Here is a 12,448-nt window from a genome sequence, read left to right as displayed (position 1 = left end):
CCCACATATTGCCTGCCTCCCTTTCTGAATACAGGCATTACATTAGCATTTTTCCAATCCACTGGAACCATAAGATCCTAAGATATAGGAGCAGAAACCAAGCCATTCAATCATGGCTGAAACGTTTCTCAACTCCATTCTCCCGCTTTCTCCCCATAACCTTTGATCATGACAATCAAGAACCGACCTATATCTCTATTAAATAAACTCAATGAATCTTTCTCATGTCCAGGGAATTTTGGAATATTGTAACTGATGAATCCACAATCTCCACTGCCACTTCCTTTAGTACCCTAGGATGTAGGCCATCAGGCCCAGGGGATTTGTTTGCCCTCAATCCTAACAGTGTACCTATCGACGTTGATTGTTTAAGTTCTACCTTTTCTATAGCGTTTGACTTGCTCGTTCCAATACGAATGGTACTGCTATCCTCTAACGTGAAAACTGAGGAAAAGTATTGATTTAGCAGCTCTGTCATTTCAGTGTTCCCCTTATTAACTCACCTGTTTCACCTTCCAAGGAACCAACATTTACTTTAGCAACACTGTTCCCTTTGGCAGAAGCTTTTGATATTTTGTACTAGGCTTCTTTCGTAATTTACCTTACCTATTCTATTCATTTTTGAAAATCCCTTTGTTTGTGTCTGGAAGTTTCCCGATGTTTCAGCTTTCCAAAGGTCTGGAGTAACATTCCTGAACAGGCTGGGGGCGGGGGAAACCAACCCCATTGTCCCCTATTGGTTGGAGGGCGCCCCCAGCCACGCCCCCTCAGTTGGTGACGACATTGTCGGGACCACGCCCCCTGTGTGTTGGCGCATGTGCAGTTAGGTCCCGCGGCCGGACAAAGACAGTGTTACTGAGTGTGGGAGAGGAATGGCGCCGGCGGCTGAAGGAACAAGAACAGGAGCCGCTGGAAAAGCTGAGCAGGTCCGGCAGCTCGTGTCGGGAGGAATGTGAGGAGGTGTTTCGGGTCCGGGGATCCTCCTTCAGAACAGGACCAGGTTTCAGGAACATCCCGGGGAGGTCGCCAGGCCCGAGCGCCAAGACCTGGCTCCTGCCCCCGGGGAGAGGAGACAGTGAGACAGGGTAGGATTGGGAACCGCGGGAGGAGGGAGACTGGGGTGTTTATAAACTCCTAGGGGGAGGCCTGAGGCCTCCAATAGAAGCCCCACAGGCCCAGTGTTTACTTCACCGGCGAAGGAGCTCTCGGGTTGCCCGGGCAACCGGCCGCCAGCTTTGTGAGGGTCAGGCGCCTGTTGTCTTGGGACGGGGTTGTTGGATTGTTGTATAATATTGATCTCCTCTGTGCTTTTAATCTTGAAGATTTTAAAAATGTACACTGGCTTCAATTTATGAATTCTAAGTACAGAAGCAAAATATAAACATCTCCTTACATGTATCCCAACATGTGCATAGGAGCCAAGACTGCCTCAAGATTTACTGAGGTGCTGAATCAATAGCTCTTTCCCTTTTGATTAATGAATGTGGTGCCCAGCAGACTCCTGTACACAGCCTGTTCTGTCAGCCTTTATGGGAAAGATAGGATAGCAAAACCGAGACACCCGTGTAGCCAAGTAATCTGAAGTCACACTTTGGTGCTTTAATCGCCTCAAACGCATGCCATTCAGAATAATGTCAAGGCTAGAGGGGTACCAGGCTCCCCAAGATAGCCAGGATGGATAACAAAGAGGAGAGCTGAAGTGTTATCCTTATCAAGCCTGTAACGTCTTCACAAATCTCTAACAAGTTAGTTAAATGCAGTGTCCCTGTCAGAAATCCCATGCAGACTCTTCCTAATCAATCCACCTTTCTCCATGTGACTACTAATTTTGACCAGAATAAGTATCACTGGAAGCTTCTCCACCAAATTGAAACTGGCAGGTGGGACTAGATTGGGTTGGGATATCTGGTCGGCATGGACGGGTTGGACCAAAGGGTCTGTTTCCATGCTGTACATCTCTATGACTCTATAATTGCTGAGATTAACTTTACAACCTTTCTTAAACCAGGCTGCAATGTTTGCAATTCTCCAGTCTTTTAGATTAGATTAGATTAGATTAGATTACAGTGTGGAAACAGGCCCTTCGGCCCAACAAGTCCACACCGACCCGCCGAAGCGAAACCCACCCATACCCCTACATTTACCCCTTACCTAACACTACGGGCAATTTAGTATGGCCAATTCACCTGACCCTGCACATCTTTGGACTGTGGTTCTGGCACCTCCTCCAAGTCCCTTCCTTCAAGATTGTTGGATGCATTTCATCAGTGCCTTGTCAAACTTTAAGGACCAAATGCTTATCGAAGACTTCTTTCATGTAAATTTTGAACTCTTGGGAGGTCATGTTGCGGCTGTACAGAACATTGGTTAGGACACTGTTGGAATATTACGTGCAATTCTGGTCTCCTTCCAACGAAAAGATGTTGTGAAACTTGAAAGGGTTCAGAAACGATTTACAAGGATGTCGCCAGGGTTGGAGGATTTGAGCTATAGGGAGAGGCTGAACAGACTGGAGCTGTTTTCCCTGGAGTTTTGGAGCCTGAGGGATAACCTGATAGAGGTTTACAAATTTATGAGGGGCATGTATAGGATAAATAGACAGTCTTTTCCTTGGGTTCATGTCTGTTTCCATGCTGTACATCTCTATGACTCTGTTGGTTGCATCTGTAAGATCCTGAATCAGCACCTTGAGAATTAGAGTGGAGTGAGAACAGAGGGGGAGAGAGAGTGGGATGGTGCGTTCAATTTTGTGGAATAACAAAAGAAAAGTATAATCTGCAGAAAGTAGAATTGCTTGTTCAGAATTGTTACACTGCACTAAGTGTAATAACTTTTGTAATCTCTTTTTACAGAGTATTTGAAGATCTGAAGATGGAAATTTCAAAATCGCCTTATGTCCGACGCATTGACTCTTCTGCTCCTTGGATGCTGCCTGACCTACAGTGCTTTTCCAGCGTCATACTTTTGAACTCTTGACTCTGCAGCATCTGCAGTCCTCACTTTCACATCAATGTCTGACAGTGACACTGGGACGTCGGGACTGCAATGATTTTTGACTGTGATTCTGTGAGAAGGAGCAAAGCGTTTGCTTCCGGCTTGAATACATTTTCAGAATCAATGGGACTGGATGAGAGACCCTACGTTGCAGCGCAGTGAGTATGGAGCCTGAAACAGTTATACAGCCTGGAAAGAGGAATTCACGGCAGGGTGGGGCTGTACCCACGTTTGTGTGCAGCTGAAGCTTCGGCCATGGAGAAACCCGAGGAATCCCGCCCCGTGAAGAAACCGTGGAAATGTGGCGACTGTGGGAAAGGCTTCTGTGCCCCGTCTGCTCTGGAGACTCATCGGCGCAGTCACACCGGGGAGAGGCCCTTCAGCTGCCCCGAGTGCAGGAAGGGCTTTACCCAGGCATCTGCCCTGCTGACCCACAGGCGGGTCCACACGGGGGAGAGGCCTTTCAGCTGCCACGAGTGTGGGAAGGTCTTCAGCAATTCCTTCGCCCTGCTGAGGCACCAGCGAATCCACAAGGGGGAGAGGCCACTCTCCTGCCCCGAGTGCGGGAAGGCCTTCAGTGATTCCTCCCACCTGCTGACCCACCGGCGGGTCCACACGGGGGAGAGGCCCTTCAGCTGCTCCGAGTGCAGGAAGGCCTTTACCCAGGCCTCTGCCCTGCTGATCCACCAGCGGCTCCACACAGGGGAGCGGCCCTTCAGCTGCCCAGAGTGCGGTAAAGGCTTCAGCGATTCCTCCACCCTGCAGACCCACCAGCGGGTCCACACAGGGGAGAGGCCTTTCAGCTGCTGTGAATGCGGGAAGTACTTTACCCAGGCCTCTGCCCGGCTGAGACACCAGCAGTCCCACACCGGGGAGAGGCCCTTCAGGTGCCCCGAGTGCGGGAAGGGCTTTGCCCGGGCCTCCAACCTCCAGACCCACCAGCGGATCCACACGGGGGAGAGGCCCTTTAGTTGTCCCGAGTGCGGGAAGTGCTTTACCCAGGCCATCACACTTCAGAAACACCAGCAGGTCCACATAGGGGAGAGGCCCTTCAGTTGCCCCAGGTGCAGTAAGGTGTTCACCTGCTCCTCCCACCTGCAGAGGCACCAGCAAGTTCACGTGCCATAGCAGGGGCATTGAAGGAGTGATGGCTGAGTGCCATTATCGACTGGAGTATTAACCCAGTTCCACGGCCTCCCGGGTTCGAATCCTGCTGTGGCAGATGGTGAAATTGGAATTCAGTCAGTAATCTGGAGTTCCAAGTCTAATGATGAAGCCATTTTTGGGGGGGAGGGGGAAGAAAACCCCCATCTGATTCACTCACGTCATTTTTCGGGAAGGAAACTGCCGTTGTGGGAAAGGATTCACTCAGTCGTCCCAGCTGCATCCTTTACCCTGTCTGGCCTATGGTTGACTCTACACTGCCTCCACCCCCGCACCCCCTCCTCCACCCCCCCCTCCTCTTCCCCCCCCCCCTCCTCTTCCCCCCCCCCCCCCCCCTCCTCCCCCCCCCCCCCCCCCCCCCCACCCCCCACCCCCCACCCCCCACCCCCACTCCGTTCTCTTCCCCACTGGGCCCCTCCCTCTCCCCAGCAAATGAATAGGGAGAAACCTACTTGGATATAGAGTATATGTTGAAATTGCTGAATGAGGCAATACTTCCTACAGGTTAAGAGAGGGAGTGTGTGCACTTTGACTTTGAGCTGTTTTTAAATAAAAAGCTACTTCTTCTACGCCTTTTTGCTGGGGGGAATCTGAAGCTGTAACAAAGTTGTGTCACAATAAAGGGTTACCTGAACTTACCGCCAGGTTCAGACTCCCATTGAAGGCTTTGAGCTTCAAATGGTTTTTGTTTTAAACCTGTTGATTTCTTTCAGCCTCCTGCACGAAGTTTCCAATGTCGTGTATCAGATGGAGCAGTGAATGAGTAGCTAGTATCGTTGGAAATTGCAAATATTTCAGGAGTGCGGGTACTGTGTCGTTTTATCGGCATTGTAAAGTTTACTGGCAGCACCAGGAGGTGTGGGCTGTGTTAATTAGAAATGATGTGGAGTTGCTGGTGTTGGACTGAGGTGGATAAAGTTAAAATCTGCACAACTCCAGGTTATAGTCCCAACAGATTTATTTGGAAGTGCTAGCTTTTGAAGCGCTGCTCCTTCATCGGGTAGCTGTTGAGCAGGATCATAAGACATAGAATTTATGGCCAAACATTACAGTGTCATGCAGTTGATAAGATTTCCTGAACCAGTCCAGTTGCAGTTCAGTCTTTCATCTTTTAGAATGGGTTGTAGGTTTCGGTTCATTAACATGTATATCCCAGAACTACTTTTAACTCACATTCTCCCGATGACTTAAGGTTTTATAAAATTAGGTGACATCTCAGCTCAGACAATGCAAGAAAGGTGTGAGGTTTAAGTCTGTCTGTCTGTTCCATTTCCAAAGTAAGAATTTATAAAATATTACATAGATTGACTGCCTGCAGATTGTGTTTTGCTCAAATAGCACAATGTATCTGCAAATGCAAATTCACTGCATAGGTTTGTGTGTGTGTTTGCGCATGAGAGAGACAGTGTGTGTGTTTGCATGTGCATGGTTGATAAAGTGTGTCGATGCAATGGAGTATAAGCCTGTGAGAAGGTGTGTGCATGGATTTGAGTGTGGGAGGTGTATGTGTGTGAGAGAGGATCTGCGTGACTGGGTGTGCGTGTGGGAGTGAGAGGCAGTGTTAAGTGTCGTGAAGGTCCCGGTTGAGACCGTCCTCATGGGTTCCAAACTTGCCTATCGGCCTCTGCTTGGCCAGTAGAAACAATTAATCAGTTACTTGGTGGCTCGGTGGTTAACAGTGCTGCCTCGCAGCACCAGGGATCTGGGTTCGATTCCCACCTTGGGCAACTGTCTATGTGGAGTTGGCACATTCTCCCCAATGCTTGCACGGGTTTCCTCCGGGTGCTCCAGTTTCCTCCCACAATCCAAAAGATGTGCAGGTCAGGTGAATTGGCCATGCTAAATTCCACATAGTGTTGGGTGCATTAGTCAGGGGTAAATATAGGGAGGGGAATGGGTCTGGGTGGATTACTCTTTGGAAGGTCAGTGTGGACATTTTGGGCCAAAGGGCCAGTTTCCATACTGTAGGGAATCAAATCTAATCTACACGTACACACATTGGAGCGGGCAGGGTGAGACTTGTCTTTCACTTTGTAGAAGGTGGGAGGTTCTGGATGCTGTGATTCAGGGTAAACACACGCTGGAAGACCTTTGGCTCAGAGAGATGGAGTTGGAAGCCAGGCTGCAGACATGTCATGGGGAAAGTTAACCGGACACTTTATTCCAGAAGATGGTCATTCCCCTCTGGATAGAGCCTTCTGATTAGGTCATTGGACAGGGTCAGAAGGGTGAGAGTGTGAATCACACAGGTAAAGGGGATCTGAGATTGGGCAGCAGGGAGGAGCTAACTGGCTGAGTGGTGGTGGGGTGGGGGGGGGGCGCTGGGGGTAAGGGGCAGAATATTGACAGGTGATTGTCGTCTTTCTCTGCAGTTAGCAGCAGGAGGCCAGATGGCATCAGTGTCTGTCTGGCACCAGGTTCAGGAACCGACGTGCTCAGGACAGGAGAAGTGGGAAAGGGAGGCTGCAGTGGGTGTGGTCGACAAATCTCAGGAGGGGAGAGCTTCTGCTGAGGGCGCATGAGAAGTCAGAAGCTATGAAAACAAAGCAGAACATCAAAGCTCTGGGTGGCATGGTGGCTCAGTGGTTAGTACTGCTGCCTCACAGTGCTGGGTTTGATTCCAGCCTCAGGTGACTTTGGTACATTGTCCCCCTTGTGTCTACGTGGGTTTCCTTCAGGTGCTCCAGTTTCCTCCCGCAGTCCAAAGATCTGCAGTTTAGGGTGGATCAGCTGTACTGAAGTGTCCAGGGATATGCATTTTCGGGTGCGTAAGCCATGGGGAACTGCAGGATTGTTTGGTAAGTGGGTTGGTCTGGTGGGATGCTGTTTGGAAGGTCAGTGTGAGGTGAATGGGCTGAATAGCCTGCAGGGATTATGTGATTCTACTGCTTTAGCCATTTGTATATTGAGAAATGATTACTGTGGTCCTGGGAAAGATGGGATTTATAGTGTCACTGTCCTCTGTCCATTCTCTTTCTGTCCCCCTGTCCATTTTCTCTCTCTGTCCCCCTGTCCATTTTCTCTCTCTTGACACCCACCCCGAGCTCCTCTCCCCCCCCCCCCCCCCCCCAACCATTCTCTTTCCCCACCACCTATTATTTCTCATGCCTCCATCCCTCTTTGATCGCTGTATCAAGCCCTTCTAAGAAGAGAGAGACAGATGGTGATGACTCTACCTGGGAGATGGGGGTGCACAAGAAATGGCTGATCTTTAACATTGAGCACAGCTACTCAGAAACAACATTAAAGCATGTTCAATTCTATTTTTAAAAAAACTGCAGGCATCTTACTGAAACTTGTGTTGAAAAATGTGCAGTCTGGCCACAGTTGAGGACAGGCTGTAAGGGGTGAGTTGCCTATTCTAATATTGTCAAATTGGTTCTGATTATGAAGAAATAGAGTCATGGAGCATGGAATAAAACAGTTTGGTCTGTGCTGACCAGATATCCTAAATTAATCTACTCCTATTTGCCAACACTTGGCCCAAACCCTTTAAACCTTCCTATTCGTACACCCATCCAGATGCCTTTTAAAAGTTGTAATTGTAACAGCCTCCACTCCGGTAGCTCATTCAGTACATTTGCCATCCTCTGCGTGAAACAAGTTACCCCTCAGGTCCCTTTTAAACCTTTCCCCAATCACCCAAAACTAATGTCCTCTAGTTCTGGCATTTCTTGAGATAAATTAAATGTCTCACGTTTTTTCTCATCCTTTGGTCCCTCATCTTTCCCCACTCAACCTAAACCTATGCCCTCCAGTTTGTGACTCCCCTAACCGAGGGAAAAGATATACAAAAGTTGAGCAGCCAGCCAAAATGCAAAAGGAATACAATGTCGAGCCACAGGGGGGAACAAATTGTGGTTCAACTTTTTTTTTCCTCCGATTGGCATTTAGAACATAGAACAATACAGCACAGAACAGGCCCTTCGGCCCACGATGTTGTGCCGAACATTTGTCCTAGCGTAAGCACCCATCCATGTACTTATCCAATTGCTGCTTAAAGGTCACCAAAGATTCTGACTCTGCCACTCCCACAGGCAGCGCATTCCACCACTCTCTGGGTAAAGAACCCACCCCTGACATCTCCCCTATACCTTCCACCCTTCACCTTAAATTTATGTCCCCTTGTAACACTCTGTTGCACCCGGGGAAAAAGTTTCTGACTGCCTACTCTATCTATTCCTCTGATCATCTTATAAACCTCTATCAAGTCACCCCTCATCCTTCGCCGTTCCAACGAGAAAAGGCCTAGCCTTCTCAACCTATCCTCGTACGACCTATTCTCCTTTCCAGGCAACATCCTGGTAAATCTTCTCTGCACCCTCTCCAAAGCTTCCACATCTTTCCTAAAGTGAGGCGACCAGAACTGCATACAGTACTCCAAATGTGGCCTAACCAAAGTCCTGTACAGTTGCAACATCACTTCACGACTCTTGAATTCAGTCCCTCTGCTAATGAACGCTAATACACCACAGGCCTTCTTACAAGCTCTATCCACCTGAGTGGCAACTTTCAAAAATCTATGAACATAGATCCCAAGATCCCTCTGTTCCTCCACCTCCACTAAGAACCCTACCGTTAACCCTGTATTCCGCATTCTTATTTGTTTTTCCAAAATGGACAACCTCACACTTGGCAGGGTTGAACTCCATCTGCCACTCCTCAGTCCAGTTCTGCATCATATCCAAGTCTCTTTGCAGCCGACAACAGCCCTCCTCACTATCCACAACTCCACCAATCTTCGTATCATCTGCAAATTTACTGACCCATCCTTCGACTCCCTCATCCAAGTCATTAATAAAAATTACAAACAGCAGAGGACCCAGAATTGATCCCTGCGGAACTCCACTTGTAACTGGGCTCCAGGCTGAATATTTGCCATCTACCACCACTCTCTGACTTCGACCGGTTAGCCAGTTTTCTATCCAATTGGCCAAATTTTCCTCTATCCCATACCTCCTGACTTTCCGCATAAGCGGAACCTTATCAAATGCCTTACTAAAATCCATGTATACTACATCCACTGCTCTACCCTCATCCACATGCTTGGTCACCTCCTCAAAGAATTCCACAAGACTTGTAAGGCAAGACCTACCCTTCACAAATCCGTGCTGGCTGTCCCTGATCAAGCAGTGTCTTTCCAGATACTCATAAATCCTATCCCTCAGTACCCTTTCCATTACTTTGCCTACCACCGAAGTAAGACTAACTGGCGTGTAGTTCCCGGGGTTATCCCTATTCCCTTTTTTGAACAGGGCACAACATTCGCCACTCTCCAGTCCCCTGGTACCACCCCCGTTGACAGTGAAGGTGAAAAGATAATTGCCAATGGTACTGCAATTTCCTCTCTTGCTTCCCACATAATCTAGGATATATCCCGTCAGGCCCCGGGGGACTTGTCTATCCTCAAGTTGTTCAAAATGTCCAACACATCTTTCTTCCTAACAAGTATCTCCTCTAGCTTACCAGTCCGTTTCACACTCTCCTCTTCAACAATACGGTTCCTCTCGTTCGTCAATACTGAAGAAAAGTACTCATTCAAAACATCTCCTATCTCTTCCGACTCAATACACAGTCTCCCACTACTGTCCTTGATCGGACCTACCCTCGTTCTCGTCATTCTCATGTTTCTCACATACGCATAAAATGCCTTTGGGTTATCCTTGATCCTATTCGCCAAAGATTTTTCATGCCCTCTCTTAGCTCTCCTAATCCCTTTCTTCAGGTCCCTTCTGGCTATCCTGTATCCCTCCACTGCTCTGTCTGAACCCTGTTTCCTCAACCTTATGTAAGCCTCCTTCTTCCTCTTTACAAGACATTCAACCTCACTCGTCAACCAAGGTTTCCTCACACGACCATCTCTTTCCTGCCTGATAGGTACATACATATCAAGGACACGTCGTATCTGTTCCTTGAAAAAGTTTCACATTTCCACGACATCCTTCCCTGACAGCCTATGCTCCCAACTTATGCTCCTCAGATCCTGTCTTACAGCATCATAATTACCCTTCCCCCAATTGTAAAACCTACCCTGTTGCACGCACCTATCTCTCTCCATAACCAAGGTGAAAGTCACAGAATTGTGGTCACCATCACCAAAATGTTCACCCACTAACAAGCCCATCACTTGTCCCGGTTCATTACCGAGTACCAAATCCAATATGGTCTCCCCTCTGGTCGGACAATCTACATACTAGTTAGAAAAGCTTCCTGGACACACTGCGCAAACACCGCCCCATCCAATCTATTTGATCTAAAGAGCTCCCAATCAATATTTGGGAAGTTGAAATCGCTCATGACTACTACCCTGTGGCTTCTGCACCTTTCCAAAATCTGTTTCCCAATCTGTTTCTCCACATCTCTGCTGCTATTGGGGGGCCTATAGTAAACACCCAACAAGGTGACTGCACCTTTCCTATTTGTGACTTCAGCCCATACTATCTCCAAAGGCAGATCCCCCTCAAACTGCCTTTCTGCAGCCGTTATACCATTTCTAATTAGCAACGCCACCCCCCCCCCTTTTTTACCACCCTCCCTAATCTTACTGAAACATCTGTAACCAGGAACCTCCAATAACCATTCCTGTCCCTCTTCTATCCACGTTTCTGTGATGGCCACAACATCGTAGTCCCAGGTACCGATCCACGCCTTAAGTTCACCCACCTTATTTCTGATACTCCTTGCGTTGAAGTATACACATTTGAACCCATCTGTGTCCGCAAGTATTCCCTGTCTGTGCTTCCTTCTTCATAGCCTCCCTACATTCTTGGACATCCTGACAAACAGCTAGCCTACTTGCTGGACTACAAGTCCGGATCCCATCCCCCTGCCAAATTAGTTTAAACCTACCCCCCAGGATATTGGTGCCCTTCTGGTTCAGGTGCAACCCGTCCTGCTTGTACAGGTCCCACCTTCCCCAGAATGCGGTCCAATTGGACACTTCAAATCTGTCAGTAACGTAAGCATCTCTGAAGAGCATAATGCGCATGCCCCTCGGTGTCAGCAAGTACTGCGCATGTCCCCTGGTGTCAGCAAGTACTGCGCATGTCCACTGGTGTCAGCAAAAGACTGTGCATGCTCCTGGTTGTACACACAAACGACTCATGACCTACTTTCGATGTACCAATAGGAAACTCGGGAGGACCGGAAGGTGTCTTGTCCTCCTGCCAATCAGAGCACCGCTATTGCCTGAATGCGGAAGTTGGATAATGAGCTTCTGAAGTTGCTGCTGCTGCTCCTGTCTCTCTGAATGAAGATTGAGCTTTACCCCAAACTGCAACTTTCTTCCTCTGTCCAACAACTGTGAGTACAGCACTCTCTTTTCTCGCCACCTATTCCACTTTTTTTTTTATCATTCTGGCGTTCAATTGTTGACTTGCAACAACTGAAAGGAAAGGGAGTGAATTCAGGGAGGGGACAGAGTGTAGAAATATTGGTCGAGAGTGTGGTGCTGGAAAAGCATAGCAGGTCAGGCAGCGTCCGAGGAGCAAGAAAATCGACGTTTTTCTGCTCCTCAGATGCTGCCTGACCTGCGTGCTTTTCCAGCACCACACTCTCGACTCTAATCTCCGGCATTTGCAGTACTCACTTTTTTTTTGTCTCGAAATGTTGGTCCAGATTTGTGTCTCAATTGGCAAACACATGGCAAATGCATTACCACAATGTGAGAAAGCAGAAAGGAGGTGCATTGTTTTAATGGTGACATGTTGGGATATGGAGAAAGTGAGGAGTGCAGATGCTGGAGATCAGAGTTGACAGGTGTGACTCTGGAAAACAACAGCGGGTCAGACAGCATCCGAGGACCAGGAGAGTTGACGTTTTGGACACGAGCCGTTCATCAGGAACGTTATGTGGATGTACAGAGGTTTCAGTGTCTTTCTACACCAGTCAATACCCGTTGTCAGACAGGTGCACTAAGCAGTCAGCAGGGCAAGTGGTGTATTAGCAAGAGGAATTGAGTTCAGAAGTGGGGTGGGGCATTCCTGCGGTTAGGAGGTCATTGAATATATTCAAGGCTGAGTTCATCTGATTTTTGAACAACAATGAAGTGGATGGTTATGAGGGAACAGAAAAAATGGTTTTAAGAACAGTTACAGAATCATACAGCACAGAAACAGATACTTGATTTCATGCTGACTACATTCATAAACTAAACTAGTCCTATCTTGTTTGGCCTATATATCTCTGAACCTTTCCTATTCATAAGAGCAGAAATTAAGCCATTCAGCCCACTGGGTCTGCAGCTGATAAGTGTCTCAGCCCCATTCTCCTGTTTTCTCCCTGTAACCCT

General features: G+C 48.2%; 1 protein-coding gene across 2 annotated transcripts in view; it reads left to right on the top strand.

Annotated features, from left to right (window-relative positions):
• Window positions 1-903: 903 nt before the first annotated feature.
• LOC122544886 (uncharacterized) overlaps window positions 904-12,448 on the top strand; it is a 195,840-nt gene continuing 184,295 nt past the window's right edge. Inside the window, exons 1-2 of one of the 2 annotated variants that reach the window (XM_087975058.1) lie at window positions 922-1,085; window positions 2,853-4,442. In XM_087975058.1, the coding sequence (XP_087831184.1) occupies window positions 3,250-4,122 (873 nt within the window). In that variant the 5' untranslated portion in view covers window positions 922-1,085; window positions 2,853-3,249 and the 3' untranslated portion in view covers window positions 4,123-4,442. Of the gene's footprint in view, window positions 1,086-2,852; window positions 4,443-12,448 lie in introns of those variants that run through there. The other variant, XR_015751588.1, reaches the window with a different exon arrangement.

Source organism: Chiloscyllium plagiosum, unplaced genomic scaffold (assembly GCF_037043375.1).
Source record: "Chiloscyllium plagiosum isolate Xiang-an unplaced genomic scaffold, Cpla_swu_hap1 HiC_scaffold_27, whole genome shotgun sequence".
NCBI classification, from domain to species: Eukaryota; Metazoa; Chordata; class Chondrichthyes; order Orectolobiformes; family Hemiscylliidae; genus Chiloscyllium; species Chiloscyllium plagiosum.
Note: the sequence above shows the minus strand (reverse complement) of the source record. Positions and strands in the feature narration are given on the sequence as shown.